Genomic DNA, 18,674 nt, shown 5'->3' with positions numbered 1-18,674 from the left:
AAGAGGAGGTGAGGGTGTTGACAAAAAGGTGGGAGAGATTAGGGATTTTTTTTTTTTCTTTCTGTTCCTGTTGCTGATACAGAGACAAGAGGAAGACACTTGAATGTGCTTAAATATCCTTGACTGAAAACATGTGGAAGAGAAGCTGAGTTACAGGGAGGAGAGGGGCAAACCAAAGTGCTTACCTGGGTGCCCAGTGCTGGGCCCCTGTGCTGCTGCAGGTGTGCAGGGCAGAGGTGTCCCGGCCCTGGTGGAGCTCGCAGTCTGGTGGGAGAGTCCCGTCTCCAGCACCCAAGTGAGTGTGTAGTAGTTACACTTGGAGTGTGTATGAACAAGAGAAGAGACTTGGAGGTGGTAGCAGGTAGCAGGTGGGTGAGGGCAAGATTTGGGAAGGACTTGCAGAGATGATTGAACTCAACATAAAGATTGAGAAGAAATGAGCCAAATGACAAATAGAAGAAAGTATTCCAGGCGGAGGGTACAACATGTGTGGAGTCCCTGGGGCAGGAAGGAGTTTGACACCTACAAGGAATGTTCTTCTTCCCTCCCAGCATACCCTTCCCACCACCACCAAAAAGGGCTAGTATGGTGTAGTAGAGTAACAGGATGAAAAAATAATACAAATCAAGTTAGGAAAGAGAAACTGAGGCCATACTAGGAAGGTTCTTGTAGGTCTCATTCAAGATTATGAAAAGGTCCAGAAAAGAGGAAGAATGAATGATTATCATCCTAAACTGTCTTCATTCTGCTGCTATATTTGACATCTGGGATCATTTGGTTTATGTAGTACTGTCTCTTCCCCCATGCTTGTCCCTTTCTTTGTCCACCAAATGCAACGGTAACGGTATGTCTTGAGGGCTCTCCACTTCCATGAGGCCTCATCTCTTTTACCTTCTGTTTTTCAGGGTATAATTGACTACATCTTCTATTCGAAACCTCAGCTGAACACTTTAGGCATCCTGGGACCTCTGGACCACCATTGGCTTGTTGAGAATAATATCAGCGGCTGCCCACACCCACTCATCCCCTCCGACCACTTCTCACTTTTTGCACAACTGGAGCTCTTACTGCCTTTCCTGCCCCAAGTGAACGGCATTCACCTTCCTGGCAGGAGGTAGTCCAGAACCTTCAGAGGACGACCTCAGTTTCACTTGTAAACTCATTAAAATCTGAATATAGGGGAGTGAGGTATGGCCACCAGGGTTTGGTTTTTGTTTAGTTTTTTTTTTTTTTCCTTTTCCTTGATGATTTGAGTTTTCAATCTTGATTATTTGATAAGGATATAGTATGAAAGCCAGGTGCTAGCAACAGACAAATTCTGAGCCCAATATGCTTTATATACTGTTAGACAGGGATTGGTGTGTTTACACCTATCTTTAATTTGTTACAAGTGATTTTTCCTGTTTCTTCTGTCCGATATGATATTTTCATGCCTTGAAATAGGAAAATGTTTGAACAGCATATCTCTTTGCACAGACATCTGTAGCACTACTTTTTTGAGGCCAGTAATAACATCCAGAGACCATTCTTCCATCCTTTACTCCCTCCCTTTTCAGACTTGTTTGTAAAATAGAGACTTTGAATTTAGCCTTTATGATTGTATATGATCCACAGAAGACCTGATTTATGAAATTTTGTACTAAAAAGAAAATCAGATTTGGAAATGATTGTATTGTAAACTAAGGCTAAGTTTTTTTACTGTTTCATGTGTTATAAAAGGCCAGCTTGTAAAAGAAGTTGCAACAGACTTTCTCTGCTGATGATTTGCACTGTTAGGGTTTTGTTGGCCCTTTTGTACTACTTTATTTTTAAACTGAGAACATTGCTCTTTAAATCTAAATCTGCTTAAAGCTTTGGACATTTTCTCAGACCAGAGGCAACTTATCCATGAATTCCTGGGTTTTTACAAAAGCTATCTTCCAGGACAGATAAGCTGAGCAGTGAATGATCTGTAGGCATTTATGGACTGAATGTAATGGTCGATATATGTACATTCTGATATTTTTAAATCTTTAACTTTTTTAAGTTACAAATGTACAGCTGCTTGAATGCAGCTTCTTAACTCCTTTTTGAGACACTTCCTGTCCTATCTCCACTGTGCCTGCCTAAATTTGTTCTCACCAAGCACTGCCTGTGCATGCAGAGAAAATCTGTGCATCCTCTTTTCTATTTTTTAAATACTGTTTAACATTTGTGAGAATTTTATGAAAACGCTTTTGTATAAGCTGTGGCTTTTTTTCCCATTGTGAAGCATTGAATAGCACATTTTGGAACATGTTCATAGGGTGGGTCCCGGGGTCTTTGCTCACCAGACCCAAGCACTACTTCTTGGTGTCATTGCACAGTGCCGTCCGTCACCCGGAATACTGCTATCATGTGAATTCTTTCTGGTTTCCGTGTATTCCTTTCTCTCCGTGTTTTTTTTTAAAAATCATTCCCTTTTTTTTTTCTTAAATAATTTTCCATTTATGAAGCAGTGTAAATGAGATACATTTTCAAAACAGGTCCCTAAGACAATTCTTCAGATCATTTAGAGAGTGACTAAGTCATTTTAATAGGTCAACTGAGATAAAAGTTCTCTTGTACCCTGTATTTTCCCATAGTGTCGGTAGTTAATGCCAGGCAAAGGTAACTTGTGTGTATTCTATTCTCATTCATTCTCTCAAAAATCAAATGAATTCAGAGGGAACTTGGTCTAACTGCTTTTGTTTCAACTGCAGGCAGGGGAGCAAAAGGACAACATGTGAGCAGTAAGGAAAAAATGTTGAAATGTTATTAACAATTTTTATACAGAAGATGAGTCATTGTGAATAATGACTTAAAATTTTATGAAAAATATTCAGCACTTAAATGTGCTTATTCTGTTTTTAAGAAAAAATAAAATTACATACGTTTAAATAAATGATTTTTTTTTTCTTTTTTTAAAGAATTTTCCCAAAGGTTTTGATCTTGAATCTTTGTCTGGGACCTGGTTTTTCCTTTGAGGATTTTTTAAGATTTTGTTGTGATTGCTTTTTATTTTTTGCTTTTTGTTTTAAGTTGTGCTGACACCAAACATGTCCAGTTTATAATCAGTACATTGGAAAGCTGGTATTATCGATATAGAACCAATGCATAACTTTTTATGGGGTTTTTATTATTATTTTTTTTTTTGTAAAGTGTGAATAAAAGGTGTGTTTACTCATTTTTCCTAAACACTGTGTTGGTAATGTGCATCATGACAATTTCCAGCAAAGGTGAGCTGGAGCTGGTTGGACTGATGAGGCAAGGAGACCGCTTTTCCTATGATCTGCATTATGTGATAACAGGTCCAGAGAGCTTTATGGAGGGGGAGGGGAGAAGCACTTACTCGTTTGTATTTGTTAATGGAGGATGTATTCTTTTCATAGATGCTGGAACTAGAGTGCACTTGTTAGATGCTAAAGGTTTGAGCTTTACACAAAATGTTTTCATCTGTATTTGTTATCGTCTGCAATATATTTGAATTTGGGGGCAGCGTAGTAAGATATAAAGGCCTGTTATGTCTTGAAATTATTTGTTCTTGCCTCTTCTGGGCATACTGCATTCTGTGGGTCAGTTTGAACAGCTTCTCCATCTTATTTAGATAGTGATAAATTGAGCCAAGAGTGTAGACTGGCAACTGTAACCTTCAAAAGAGGAAGAAATATTTGGGGTCTGTAGGGAATAACAGTCACACCAAAATAGACTGATACTTTTGTTAAGCAAGGTTTTGTGTTCTAAATATTTTCTGTGTCCTGGATAATTTCCAATAATCCGTACTCTTTGAAATGCAATAAAAACTAGTATGTTTTCTCAGTATAGATTTTTTTTTTCAAAATTCTGTAACAGATATATTTAATGTGGTGTTGCCATAATGTAATTTCAGTGTTTTTGCTGGGTAAATCCATTTTATGAATGTTTTACAGAAAATCTGGGGTGTGTTTTCTGTTTTTACTGATCAGAAATTTGGAGGCACACAATACCTTGTAAATCCCTTGAAGTACATTTTACTGTATTATTGGTAATTATTTATGCGTTGAGAATTTAAATAATGTTCATCAAAATTAATTTATGGCATAATTTAAACTAAAGTTTAGAAATAAATTGTTGATTACAACTTTAATAATCCTAGAAGACAGGCAAGGAACATCTCCAAGAAATGTGATTTTATTCTTGATTTGGTGACGGCCAAGAAAACTTATTTTGAGTTAGCACTTTGAAACTAAGGACATTATTAAATTGGGTGGGATGCACTTCTAAATGTTAAAGTTAACATTTCAAAGCTCTTCTAAGATTCAGGTTTTCGGTAATAAACTCCAGTTATAGTATTCCATTTTTCTTACTATTTAAATTCATGGAATTAGTTTCATAGTGATGTAAGGTTTTGGGGTCATGTCATGCCATATATAAGACAAAAGCCAACCTAGGCAAAATAGTTACAGCAGTTTGTTCTTTTAATGAACCAGTCAGAATATTCAGTACAAATGCTGCAGATAATTCAAAGAACACCTTTAGCAAGTGTTTCTCCCCTACTCGTAAACAGTATTTTAGGATGTTCACTTTGCTCTTCTTTTTGGTTACATAAGATTTAATAACCGGTATGTTGAAGTAGTGTCTAAAATAGAGTATCTAGTCTTTGTTCACAGTACATTATATTGTGTAATGCACTGGACTAATTTTTGTTTACCATTCATGTAACAAAACTCAGCACATTATCTGCACTAAGCTCAAAGAATGTCGCATTTGCCTAGGCAGCTCTTTGATAAGGGTGATGGGAAACCGAATATGTACCTATGGACTGGTGGTAACAAGGGCTTTTACTGTTCTTTTCAGTGGAACCTTCTTGGTCAAATTGTAACTAGCTAGTATTATATTTATATACAGGGTCTCTTTTCTTTACTGATGTATTTTCCTACTCATAGCCAACCAATAAATTCAATATCTGTTTCAAATATTTTAAAAGTGTAATTTGTATAGCCGTGGTACTGAGGTTTGAGAAAAATAAATATTAGCAGACCACATAGTTAAAATTATGAGTCATCTGGGACAGGATTGTAACTCACCCTTTGGAAAGGGGAAGGGGTGAATGGGGGACAAGGGCCATGATATGGGGAGATGGTACATTGGCTGTGTTGTTCTGTATGACACGTCTTTGCCAAAGTTCATTTTTATATCTAGGCAACTGATGGTCCATTTGCATTTAGGAATTTTGTCGTTGTTAACATATACCTCGTTTAAAATAAGAAATGGGCTCATGTGTCTTCCGTCTTTTGGAAGGAGTTTGACATATTTTAAATAAATGCTTTTAAATATGGTGACAAACCCTGTGTTGGTGGGGTTATACTAATTGATTCTATGTTTTACTTTTCACATGTGTATTTTACTGTATATATATATAAACTTTAAAAATGTGACTCTTCAGAAAAAGTCCGTTTGTTTTTTAGAAACTACTTTTTATAACAAACGTGAATTTTTAATGTAGATGCTTAAAAAAATCATAAAATCAGATGAATGTTTGCCAAGATGTACACTTTTTAAAGTAGGCATTTTCTACCTAATGTTTAATATATAACTTTACCTCTGTAACAGAAGTCTTGTTCCTCCTTATATTGTTGAAAAGTGTATGACAAGTAAATGAGGTATTATGTCCATGTTACTTTATAAATTCTGGTTTATGTTCTTGAGAGGAAGCAAGTACCTAAGGGAACACAAAAGGAAAATATATTTAGAATAAAGTTTTCCTGTTCTATGTAATGTTATATATACCTAGAATTCCCATTTTGGAGTATTATTTAGGTATTCAAATTTAAATTGGTTTTAAATTTCATAAGTACTTTGAAGACAATTGTAATAAAACAGATCATATGTTAGAAGAATCTTACAGAAAAAGATAGTGTTTACTAGAATCTTACAAGAGTTTGAGAAATATCTAAGTTTAATTTCCTCCAAATAGTGAAACATAAAATGTTCTAAGTAGATTGCTCCCCAGGTGATTCTGGCCAACCAGTCTATAGGAATTGGGAAAACAAGGTGGCTTGTGAACCAGTTTCTGTAGTTTCTTTAGCTACATGAACATTTTTAATCTGTTAAGTAAGGAGATGGCAGTTTTTAAAGTCGGCAAACTTTGAATCACTCCAATGCATTAAAAAGCTGTTAAATTATTTTGTCCCTGTCATAAGAAATTCTGCTCACTACGCCAATGTGCCCAGAAGTGGGTGGGCATGGGAGTTCTTCCTGCCAGTGTCGCCACCTTTCCTAGCACAGTGAGTAAGCTACAGGCCCCAAGGAGCCCGTCAGCACAACACTGTCTTCGTTAATGCCTCATCCACTAGCCCTACAGCCCGGTGAGTGGAGTATTGCCCTTCCGCGGCACACCCACTCGTACTGTTCCCCAACTTCATGTAGTTCTTAACAAACCCAGTCTGTCAAGGATGCTGAAGAGGAATGACCGTGTGACTAAAGTTGGGTGGAAGACGTCTACAGGATGCAGGGCTTGGTTCCCGTGTAATAGTCATGCTGGTGCAGGTGGCTGGTTCTGATCAGTGACATAGGTGTGAGAGGCATGTGCTTGACACTGGGAGCTTTGTGAGTTACGTTTTTCTCCTTGTCCTTGGCTCGATGCTTGCTCATGGTAACTTTGAACAGCCGCGATGGTGGGGGCGCTTTGTGTAGTTGGTCCATTTTGGTGATCAGAGTTGTTCTTAGTGTACTTTTCTTGGTCACCATACTGATCCATACTCATTTGCAATTTCTTCTTGTCAGACGCTGCGCCAAGATTGGAAATAGAGACCTCCAGCGCTGGTCTCTGACTTCAAGTTGCTCCTCACTCATTATAATCTGATGTAACACGTGCTAAAGGTATTCTTGGTATGGAGGGCGCAAATCTGCATGAGCCTGTAAAGTTTTCCAGAGGTGACCTTAGAACTAGTCCTTAGAACTTAGAAGGACTAAGAACTTGTTTCCCAGATGAATCATAGTAAATTACTCATCCCAGATGAATATAGTAGCCCTTTGTGAAATCGTGCGTAGTTCTGAATTTCGAGCACGAGGTGGGTCTTTCAATGGGAAGCACACAAGTGGGGTGGCTGGAACACAGTGGATGCCTTTGGAACCTTGAGCCACATGCTGAAATTTGAACTTAAAACTGCAGGTGGTGGTGAAGAGCCAGATTCGAGTTTTAAATAGCGGTATGACTAGGTTTATGTTTTAGAAAAGTTGCTATGGCAGTGCTCTGGAGGGTGGGTTAGAACAGGAAAACTAGTTTACTGGCTTTTGGCATGGTCCCGTTGACAGGATAAGCTGAGGATGGCTTGCAGGGAAATCAGTGGGAAAAGGAAGGAGAATTTGAAATGTTCAGGGAACAGAATCAGTAAGAACCTTAATTGGTCCCTCATCACTTGTGGGTGAAAAGACATGTAAGTGAGTTTTGTTCAGTCCCTCATTACTTTCATTAGGCAAACCCTGTCTCCCCGCCCCTTCAGGTGTTTGCTGGCAGACCCTCCTTTCTCCTTTACTGACCTCACAGAAACATTTAGGCAAAGAATTTTGTTTCTCAAACTACACTTTACTTCATTTTGCATTATTTTTCATTCGGAGTTTAGTCTGCAAAAGAGATCCAGTGTGCCCCTAACTGAAGAGTTCAGTAATTAATGGGTATTAGAAGACACTTCAGTAGAGCAAATGAAAGGAAACCATGAATTCTAAATTGACTTTCCTGTCATGCAGAGGATTAGACCTGTGTTCAATCTGGCAGACTCTGCCACGTGTGCCTTTTGAGTCCTTGAAATACGGCCAGTGGGATTGGATCTGTAAGATACTTTTCAGTTTCGCTGAAATTTTATTGTTGTGATAGGACCAAATTTCCCTTTATCTGACACATTGTGTAAGATGTGAAACCGGTGTATTGCTTGTGTTACACATAGACACATCACCAGTTGATGTCAAGAACTGATGCCATCCTAACAATATTTTACTAACTGAAGTAACTTTAGAATATGTGTGAGTACTTCCTGCCAGCAGCACGAGTTACTGTGCCTATGGAAATCACTAGTGATTGAGATGCCTTTTTTCGTTTTAATATAAAATTATTTCTCTGGTTTAAAAAAGAAGTGTGGACAAATTATTAAACTTAAAACCAATGCTGATGCAGAACTGAGCTAGTCCCACAACTGGAACAATGAAGACTAGAAGGGATATCATGAATTTCATGGTGAACAACAATGGCAATTTGTTGCACCAGAGGAAAAGGAAAACCAGTGTAAAAAAATTTAAAGGTAGTAAAGTGGGCAACAGTAGGGTACATTTTCTTGAAATGCTTAATTGAATTTAATGTTTCCTGCTAACAGTCAAAAAAGAATAATAGATAAAATTAATTACTTGAATGAAGTATTGGAAGGCCAGCAGATTTTTAAAAAAACTCTTTTATAACAGGATATGAGCTTGTAGATTTGACCAGCTATAAAAAGGGCTTGTATTCTTCCACAGGAAAAAACATTTAAGTGGAGATACAGTATGAAAAATATATTTATATTATGGAAATTTTGTTAGAAAATGAAGACACAAAGTATTTTACAAGAATGAAGTATTTTCAGTTTACCTAGAGACTAAGACCTAGTTACCTAGTTACCTAGAGACTATAAGACCTTCCTAATACTCTTAAAGATTGCTTAAAGTTTAAACATTGAAGTACTTACTAGCTTTACATGAGTTGTATGATACAAAATACACCAACAGTAAGTACTTAGTGTATGCATTTTCTTAAAGAACTCTCAAATTTACAAAGAAATGTGAACTCTTGGCCTCCACTCAGACTTAAAACATAGATATTTTTGTGTTTTTTACATCCGTCAAAGAATTTCTTCCAGGTATGAAGAAAGATAATTTCTGTTACAGATAGTGCTGTAACTGTGTTAGGTCAGAAATCTGGATTTGTTGGAATTTTAGTGATTTCCTTTATTATTTTGTTATACCTTATGCTTATTGAAGGTAGTTGCACTTAATTTCCTGAAACAGACTGAAAAATGTCATAGTAGTTAAAATTAAGTAAATAAAATGTCAAATCAAGTTTGTGAAGACTATTCAGAGGGATAGAAGGCTAAAACTCAATGATCCTGTCTTCTAATGCTCATTGGTTAAATTATGAAAGGAACTTTAACAATGGTTTACTGTTCATTTAATACCAGTTTAAGATTATCTTGCAACAAAAGAAATGCTTGCTATAAATAGTCAGTAATCAAAAGCAAACCATGTCTCTATGATACACATTTTCTTACAAGTATCGGTCTGCATATGAGTGAACCAAAATTGAAGCTCCAAGGAGAGGAAAGATGATTTGTGACTTTCACAGGCAGGTACAAGAATTTATGTTGAACCTCATGATACAAACCAAGAATGCCGAATTTTGTATATATTCTAACAAATCTTAACTGTCATCACATTTTGTAAATTGGCTGCTAAAACCAGAAGAAAAATTTGAGGGACACTTTGTTGATACCTTGGTTTAAGTTTAGAGTTGTTTTTCAAATTATGCAAATTTGAATCTGATGTTATTCTAGAGCGGATGTAAGAATTAATGAGAACTGGAATGAAAATGTTCTTAACTTGGAGAGAAGTTGATAAGCTTTTGCTACAAAGTTAAATAGATTATAAAAGAATAAACCAGTTTTGTTGATGTGGCTTCAAAAAAGTTTTTAATGACTTTTGATGATTCACTTGTGGGAAAGTGTTAATTTGGGATAATTTGGATATATGAATCTACTTTCTCAGTTTTATGTAATTCTTAAAATAATTAAAATGTTACACTAGGAAATATTAATGCAAAAAGTATTAAAGGAGGAATAGGCAGAAGCATGAGACTGAAAAAAAAGTAAGATGGCAGGCATAAATCCAATAATATTAAATGTGAATGGATCAAGCAAGGTCAGACTGCATGAAAATAATGGAACCATGTGCTAACTGCAGGAGATGTACTTTAGATTCAAAGACACAAACAGGTTGAAATAAAAGGATGGAAGAAGGTATGCGAACAAGAAAGTTGGTGTAGCTATCCAAATAAGACAAGGTAGACTTGAAAACAAACAAAATTACTAGAGGTAGAGAAACTTTTTGTAATCATGAGCAATGCTAAATGATAAACCACAGTCTACATGAAGCAAAACTAACAGAATGAAAGGGAAAGACGATCAACATTAATAGTTGTCCAATACCATATTCCCAATGGATAGAAAAACTAGGCAGAAGATCAAGGAAATAGAATACTTGAAACACTATAAACCAAGTAGACTAAACAGATATGTATAGAACATTCTACTTACCCATAGCAGAATACATATTCTCAAGTGCACAGGGAACATTGTCCAGTAGGCTATGCCATGAAACAAGAAGTTTAAAGAATTGAAATTGTACCAAGTATATTCCCTGATCATCATGAAGGGAAGCTAGGAAGAAAGTTGGGAAATTTGGAAATCTGTGGTAAACTACACTCTAAAATACCAGTGGGCCAAAGGGGGAAAAATTTGAGAAATTAGAAAATACATGGAAATAAATGAAAAGACATAGCACACCAAAACTTCTGTGATGCAGTGAAAGCAGTACTGAAAGGGAAATTGGCAGCTGTAAATACCTACATTTTAAAAGATCTCAATAACCTAATCTTCCACTTCAAAATGCTGGAAAACAAAAGAGCAAGGTAAACCCAAAGCAAGAAGGGACATAATAAGGGATTGGAACAGAAAATAATGAAGTAGAGAATAGGAAACTAGTAGGGAAATCAACAGATACAAAAGCTGATTCTTTGGAAAATAGGCAAAATTGATGAGCCTTATACTGAGCAGGAAAAAAAATTACTAAAATCAAGAATAAACGGGAGGACATTACTACTAACCTTACAGAATAAAAAGGCTTATGGAGTACTATGGACAATTGCTGTCTAATGACTGAGATTATGTAGATGAAACAGACAAATTACCAAAACTGACAAGAAACAAAATCTGAATAAATATATAACAATAAATTGAATTAAAAACAAAAGCTATATAGAAAGAAAAGCCTGGGTCCAGATGGTTTCACTGGTGACTTCTCCTGGGTACTCAACAATAAATAATTTTTCACAATCCCTTTCCAAAAATTAGAAGGAACACTTAGCTCATTCTGTGAGACCAGTGTTGCTCTCATATCAAAGCCAAAGATGTCACATGGAAAAAAACTACACACTAATGCTGCTTATGAATACAGCTAGGAAAATCTTCATTAAAACACCAGAAAACTGAATCCAGCAACATGTAAAATAATCATACACCATGACCAACTGGGATTTATCTAAAAACGAGGTTCCTTAATATCCCCACTTAATATAATACACTCCATCAATAGGGCAATACCACAGGATCACATCATTAGGCACAGAAAACCTATTGACAAAATTCCATAACCTCTCATTTAAAAAGGAGCAGAAGAGAACTTCCTCAGCCTGATAAAGGGTGAGGAACCCACAACTGACATCCTTCTTAATGGTGAAAGAGTGTGAAGTCTCTTCCTCTAAGATCAGAAAAAAACAAGATGTTCACCCATCACTTCTCTTAAGCACTGTACCAGAAGTTCTAGCCAGGGAAATAAGGCTTGAAAATGAAATAAAAAATAATAAGATCAGAGAGGAAGATGTAAAAGTATATTTGCAGATGACATGATGTGCCTAGAAAACCCCAAGTATTCCACACACCAAAAACCTATTAGAACTGATAAATGAATTCAGTAAGGTTATTAGAACAAGATCAACATACAAAAACCATATTTTTATTCACTAGCCAGGAATAAATAAAAAATCAAAGCAATTGCATTACTGTAATAAAGAGTAAAATTCTTAAATTTAATGGAAGACTTGTACAAAAAATTACAAAACTTTGAAAAAAGACCTAAATAAGCATTAAGACTCATGTTCATGGACTGAAACACTTAATACCATTAAGATAGTGATACTCCCCAAATTGATCTGTAGATTCAACTGTAGTCCCATCATAGTTCCAGCTGGCTTTTTGTTTGTTGTAGAAATTGAAAAGCTGATCTTAAAATTCATGGAAATCCAAGGAACTCCAAAGAGCCAAACAATATTGAAAAAGAACAGAGTTGGAAGACTCAAATTTCCTGAGTTCAAAATGTATTACAAAGCTTCAGTAATCAAGAAGTGCGGTATTGGCCTAAGAATAGCATATTGATCAATGGAATTGAAAGACCAGAAATAAACCCTTACATTTATGGCCTATTGATTTGAGACAAAGGTAATAAAGACACCTTATTAGGGGAAGGAATAGTGTCTTTGACAAATGGGGCTGGATGACTGATTTTCCATAAACAAAAGAATGAAGCTGGACTTCAGTCTCACATCATGTAAAATAAGTAAAAGGAATAAAAAAAAAAAAAATCTAAATGTAAGAACTAAAACTAAAATCCCTTAGGAAAAAACATCAGTATAAATCTCCATGACCTTAGGTTGAGTAATAGTTTCTTAGATAAGACATCTTAAAGTGCAAGCAACCAAATGGAGGAAAATAGATTTCATCAGAATTAAGAACTTTCATGCTTCAAAGGAAAAGAAAGGGGAGCAGCTGTCCACAGAATGGAAGAAAATATTTGTAAAACATGTATCTGTTAAGTCTAGTCTCCAGAATATATAAAGAATAATTACAACTCAACAATGAAAAAAGCAGCCCAATTTAAAAATGGGTAAATAATTTGAATAGACATTCTCCAAAGAAGACCTGAGTTTCTCTTTGGAGTGATAAAAATATAAAATTGGATAGTAGTCATCATGGTTGCATACTATGGTAGATATTTTTTTAAAAGCTATTTAAAAAACTATTATTAAAATATAAATTATATGAATTATATACTTTAAAAGGGTAAAGCCTACAGTATATAAATGATCTTAAAAAACAAATGAAATAATTTTGTATGATTTCTTCTGGGACTTGAATTATTATTATTATTTTTTAAAGATTTTATTTATTTATTTGACAGAGAGATCACAAGTAGGCAGAGAGGCAGGCAGAGGGGATGGGAAGCAGGCTCCCTGTCGAGCAGAGAGCCCGATGCGGATGTGGGGCTCAATCCCAGGACCCTGAGATCATGACCCGAGCCGAAGGCAGAGGCTTAAACCACTGAGCCACCCAGGCGCCCCTGGGACTTGAATTATTTTAGATTCACTCACGTTAGTGCATGTAGTTGTAAGCTGCATTGTAATATTGCATTTTGTATGAATATTCCAAAATCTACCCTTCCCTGCAAGTATTTTTGAGTTGTTTCTAGTTTTCTCTCTCCTTCCCCAAACACTTACAAACCATTCTGCTCTGAACATTCTGGTAGGTGCCACTGTAAACTGAGCTTCTCTGGAGTATAATCTTAAGGGTTGGAATTGCTAGGTGTTGGGGCAGGCATGTGTTTGACTGTACTAGATATGCTTACTCCTGTCCAAAGTGTTTCTGCATGGGGTGCCTGGGTGGCTCAGTTGTTAAGTGTCTGCCTTTGGCTCGGGTCAAGCCCCACATCAGGCTCCCCACTCAGGGGGGAGCCTGCTTCTCCCTCTCCCACTCCCCCTGCTTGTTGTGCTCTCTTGCTGTCTGTCTCTGTCAAATAAATAAATAAAAATCTTTTTAAAAAGTTGGGGGTGTTCTGCTTACTCTCCCACCAGAAGTTGATAAGATTTTGCCTTTCTTCCCCAACTTTGCCAATGCTTGTTTTTGTCTGACTTTTTGGCAATCTGATGGGTATAATGGTAACCCATTGTGATTTCTGTTTATGGTTCCCTTATTAGTAACAGGCGTTTTTTTTTTTTTTTTTTTTTTCCTATTTCGAGTTTCTCTTACGATTTTATGTCTGTCGAGGATTTTGTCCTTTTCTGGTTAATTCGTGATTTTTTTATGCACTCAGGGTACTTAACCTTTTAACCCTGTATCTTTCCTCAGTTGTCTTTTAATTTTTACATGTTTTAAACTTTGTACTTTAAAATAGTTTTTAGTTTTCAAAATAATTTTTTTAATTTTATTATATTTGACACAGAGAGAGAGAGAGAGAGTGCACAAGTGGGGGGGGGGCAGGCTCCCCGCTGAACAGAGAGCCTGATGTGGGGCTTGATCCCAGCACCCTGGGATCATGACCTGAGCTGAAGGCAGAGGCTTTAACCCACTGAGCCACCCAGGTGCTCCCAAAATAATTTTTTAAAGATTTATTTATTTGGCAGAGAGCACAAGCAGGGGGAGTGGCAGGCAGAGGGAGAGGGAGAAGCAGACTCCCCTCTGAGCCAGAAGCCCAATGCAGGACTCCATCCCAGGACCCCAAGATCAAGACCTGAGCTGAAGGCAAACGCTTAACTATCTGAACCTCCCAGGTATCCCAGTTTTCAGAATAATGAATTGATTTTCTTGTGTCCTCCAAAGGTTACCAAACAGTCTATTTTTCCCTCCTGTATCAAAAACTTATGGATATGAGCAAATCTAATGCCTGTAATTCACTCCACTTACTACCATTACTGATGTTCAAATTACCCCATCCTTGGCCAGTGACTTATTCACGCTGGTCCGTGTGTCTTTTTAGTACAATTCTGATAGTCTTTAGCAGCTTCTGTTATAAGAAGATGGTCTAGGTTCATCTTTTACATTTCCTGCTCCATATCTGGAACCAGCCATTTTTCCGAAAACTCCTGGTTCCTTCAGTGAGAAAGGCAATTATAATTGTACTTTCTGTTGGAATTTTGTAAATGACTATTTTCATGTTATTTGGAATGCCCTTTTTTTTTTTTTAACTAATCTCCACATATACTGTGGGATTTGAACTCATGACCCTGAGCTCAAGACTTGTATGCTTTTCCACTGGAGCCAGCCAGGTGCCCTGAAAGAGTTAGTCCTTTGGGGATTCTACCACCGCAAGAAACAAAGTCAGATTCGTTTCTCTGTTTTTTTTTTTTTTTTTAAGATTTTATTTATTTACTTGATGCAGAGAGAGAGAGAGACAGTGAGAGAAGGAAAACAAGCCAAGGTAGAGGGAGAAGCAGACTCTTCGCTGAGCAGGGAGCCTGCTGCATGGCTCCATCCCAGGACTCTGGGATCATAACCTGAGCCGAAGGCAGACACTTAACGACTGAGCCAGCCAGGCGCTCCTGTTTTCTTTTTATTAACTCAATTTTTAGACTTTTTTTTTTTTTAACTATTCAGTCTTTTGGGATCATGTTAAATATCTATATAGTTATCAAGTCAAATGGGCAAAATAAGATATTTAATGAAATCTAGCTTTAAACCATATTCCCTCTTTCCAGGGAATTATGGTTGGTCTTTTCCATTCCTGCAGGAATCTCGGGAGGGAGTTAGCCTCATGGCTTCAGATGTTACCCTCAGTCTCCTTTCTCTAGTAAGTGCTGTGATTTCCCCTCTGGTGTTTGCCTGGGAAGACCAGAGGTAGAAGGCTGCAGGGCCATCTCAGATGGGTCGTTGGCTGAGTCCCCAAGCCCACTGTCTGTTCGAGCAAGCTCCTGTAGTCTTGGCGTTCTTCCAGAGATCCCCCTTGAACATTCGAGTCCAGGGCATTAACTGAGGAACCTATGTCATGTCGGGAGAAAAGGGCCTGTGGTCGTTTCAGGTCAGGTCATGACCCCACTGCCTTCTCCACCAGAGATGAGCAGTGATCTGTCTCGCTAAGGTTCATTTTTGCCCAGACCCAAGCCTGACGCAAAGATTCAGAACCCTTGGGGACTCGGGGGCAGTGGTGTTGATGAGAGATTTAATCTGCATCCTTGGGAGCCACCTGTTCTAGGTTGAGTTGGAACTTGTCAAAATGCACCCTCCCCCATTTAGATCCCTGAATGTCCTTATCCAAGTAGGAACAGAAAAGAGCCAGACCCATGTCTTCATAGAGTAACAGCTAGAAAAGGAGTCAGATTGTCTGTGGTGGTTTGGTTGATAGTCAAGCTGGGGAGAACCCTTCCCAGGAAACGTGACTTGTCATTTATCACTAAAAAAGGAGTCTACTGGGAAGTTTCTCCAGAGATGGACGTCACTATCTAGCTCGGGGCACCTTCCCATCAACCCTGAGGATCAGTCCAGAAATGCTGCTGGTAGAACAGAAGCAATCAAAGTCACTAATTATTCCAATGAAACTACCAGAAATCAGGGAAAACCAGATGCAAGCCAGGCTTTTCCTGCATGCAGCCTTCAGTTGTGCCTCATTCTAGGGAAGAAATCAAAGTAGATGGAAGAAAACAAAACTTCCAAATTTTAACCACAGAGAGGGTTAAGCCACAGTAACTTATGCTTGCCTGATGCCCAACAGCTTTAATTACTGGCTCCGGGTCACCTGCTGAATGTCAGTAGGGTCCCTCACACACATGCACACACCCACACCTAATCTGGGCACAGTGCTCCTCTTGCGGGGTGGGACCCATCCTCCCACTGGCCCCTTCTTTCTTCAGCACCATTGCTTTCAGGAGGAAACGAACGGGGATCGGTATCACAGCAAGAACAAATCAGCCCCAAAGCTGCTGTTACTGTATTTATTCAGAGATTAGGGGAAGGGCTTGGATGATCAGGGCTGGGCAGCAGGTCCCCAGTCTGTCGATGGCAGCATCTCAGCCCCACACTGGGATAAACCGGCCTTGGCTCAACCGAAGTATGTCAGGGCCCCCTGCAAAGAGAAGCCAGGCTTCTGCTCTCCTCCAACCCACCACCGCAGAGCACCCAAGGGGACTCAGGGCAGAGTTCCTGGAGAGGTCCCCCCTTACCTCCAGGGGTCTTCTGCAGCCCCCCTTTCACATAGGATCAACCCGGTTCCCACCCAAGGCCATCCTGTTTTTCCTGAGGGTAGGCCATGAGGTTTCCCTGACACAGGGCCCAGACGCCTTGTTAGCCTTTTAGGGAGTGGGTGTTTCCGTTCTATGGGAGGCTGGGAAGGGCTGCCCTCGCAGGGAGCACCCAGGGTGTCCCATGTTACCAGCAGCGTCTTCATGGCCCCCATGGCTTCCACGGCCTCAGGGCCCAGCTCGGCCACACACTTCCTGGAACCCTCCACAAGATGCTCCACCGGGATCCCCAGCATGGTCAGCATAAACTTCAGGGGATTGAAGATTCCGGGAAAGGGTTGGACCTTAGCTCCTGCCCTGGCCACAGCCTCTGTACCAGCCTCTGCAGCACTCAAAGCAGAGGCCACAGGCTTGGCCATTGAGTTCCCGAAGAAAGATGCAGCTGCAAACACAAGCAGAGAAGATCCCCTCACCCCATCTGAACTGGTACTCCATGGAGACCTGCCAAGGGCCTGGCTCCCCCCAGGAGGTAAATCCCTCAACCCCACTCCCTCCTGAGGCAGGGAGTCCCAGCTGGCTGGGAGAGGCAGCCGTAAACAAAATCGCGGCCCAGCAAGCAGGGGGCTGGACAGAGGTGCCTACAGGGTGGCCCCAGGGTGGAGGGAGGAGAGGAAAGCTCTGAGTGGGGGCCCCTCAGAAGAGGGGACACCTGGGCTGTGCCTTGAAGGATGAGGCAGACAATTCCAGACCGGGGCCAGTACTGGTCCGAGCTCACCCTGGTGCTGGGTGGAAAAGAGAAACCAGGGCCAGCCACTGGGGACATGAGAGAAAGCCTGAGGGCCCTGGGCAGGGCAGGCCCCAGAGGGTCTTGAAGACCCCAGGAAGAAGCAGGACTTCCTGCCCAGAAGGACAGGGAGTGCTGGGAGGCAGAGGAGTGGCCTGGGACCCAAGGCAGGGGCTACAGGATCAGGATCGGCTACCTTTGGGACAGGGGACCAGGGGACCAGCAGAGACCCTGCCAGGACCCTGTGGCGAGGAGCTGGGAACTGAGGCCTGCCAGCACTCACCGGGCTGGCTGAGCAAAGCCACACAGAGCACCAGGAAGGCAGCAGTGAGCTTCATGGCGGACCTGCTCTCAGGAACAGAGATGGGCCCTGCTGTGGGCTTTATATACCCCGTGTTCTCCCCCTCCCCTGGGCTGGGGCCTCCCCCTGACATGCTCCTGAGAAATGTGCTATTTGCTCAGCCAACAGAGCCTCAGCCAACTTCCTGCTCGGGCTGGTGGGTCCTGGGAAGCCTGTGCGCCCCTGCTCTGCCTGAATCTCAGGGACTTCCTGTTGGCAGGGCCCCCTGGGCTGAGGGCTGTTCTCCCCAGCCAGAGCCGGAATACAGGCTATTTTTTGTGGGCATGAGGCCCATCCAGGCCTCTGCTTTTGCAGAGAGCTTTCTGTTCTGAGTCCTTCTGGCCCTCCAGCCATGCTATGGGTTCCGGTGAGGAAGGGGCAGAGTGGACAGAAGTGTGACCCAGTCCTGCCCCCCACTGCCAGACCAACGAAATGTCAGGCAGTGGGGGCCATCTTGGCTCCCCTGGTCCTGGAGAGGCAGAGAAAAAACTCCAGGTAGTGAACCTCTCCCTGCCCCCAGGTTAGGCCTTATTCCTGGTCCCCTCCCTGGTGGGGCCACAGGTAGCTACCAGTGAGAACAGAAGGACCCGGAACATGTTCCCATCTTTGCAATCAGTCTCCACATCAAATGTTTCTTTAAAAGTCCTCACACATTGGTCACTACAGAATATGACAGTGGAGGATAAGAAAACATATTTAGTCCTGAAACATTCAGGCTCATCAGTGGGGAGCCCTCCCACTTTGGTTATGCGGGGGTCTTGAACTTGGCAGCC

General features: G+C 40.1%; 2 protein-coding genes across 4 annotated transcripts in view; one reads left to right on the top strand and one right to left on the bottom strand.

Annotated features, from left to right (window-relative positions):
* CNOT6 (CCR4-NOT transcription complex subunit 6) overlaps positions 1 to 4,952 on the top strand; it is a 72,047-nt gene extending 67,095 nt beyond the window's left edge. For all 3 annotated transcript variants that reach the window (XM_082723588.1, XM_082723589.1, XM_082723587.1), the window contains exon 12: positions 906 to 4,952. In XM_082723588.1, coding sequence (XP_082579714.1) covers positions 906 to 1,118 — 213 coding nt within the window. In that variant the 3' untranslated portion in view covers positions 1,119 to 4,952. The remainder of the gene's footprint in view (positions 1 to 905) is intronic.
* An 11,565-nt stretch (positions 4,953 to 16,517) lies between these two features.
* On the bottom strand, positions 16,518 to 18,047 carry SCGB3A1 (secretoglobin family 3A member 1). Its single transcript, XM_082725838.1, has 3 exons — positions 17,845 to 18,047; positions 16,969 to 17,219; positions 16,518 to 16,662 (listed from the first exon to the last, which is right to left on the bottom strand). The coding sequence occupies exons 1-3, from the start codon at positions 17,993 to 17,995 to the stop codon at positions 16,639 to 16,641; spliced, it is 426 nt and encodes a 141-aa protein (XP_082581964.1). The 5' UTR covers positions 17,996 to 18,047; the 3' UTR covers positions 16,518 to 16,638.
* Between the last annotated feature and the right edge of the window lie 627 nt (positions 18,048 to 18,674).

Source organism: Mustela nivalis, assembly GCF_964662115.1.
Source record: "Mustela nivalis genome assembly, chromosome: 3".
Classification (NCBI taxonomy): domain Eukaryota; kingdom Metazoa; phylum Chordata; class Mammalia; order Carnivora; family Mustelidae; genus Mustela; species Mustela nivalis.
The sequence above is the reverse complement of the archived record's forward strand: the minus strand, read 5'-3'. Positions and strand labels throughout refer to the sequence as shown.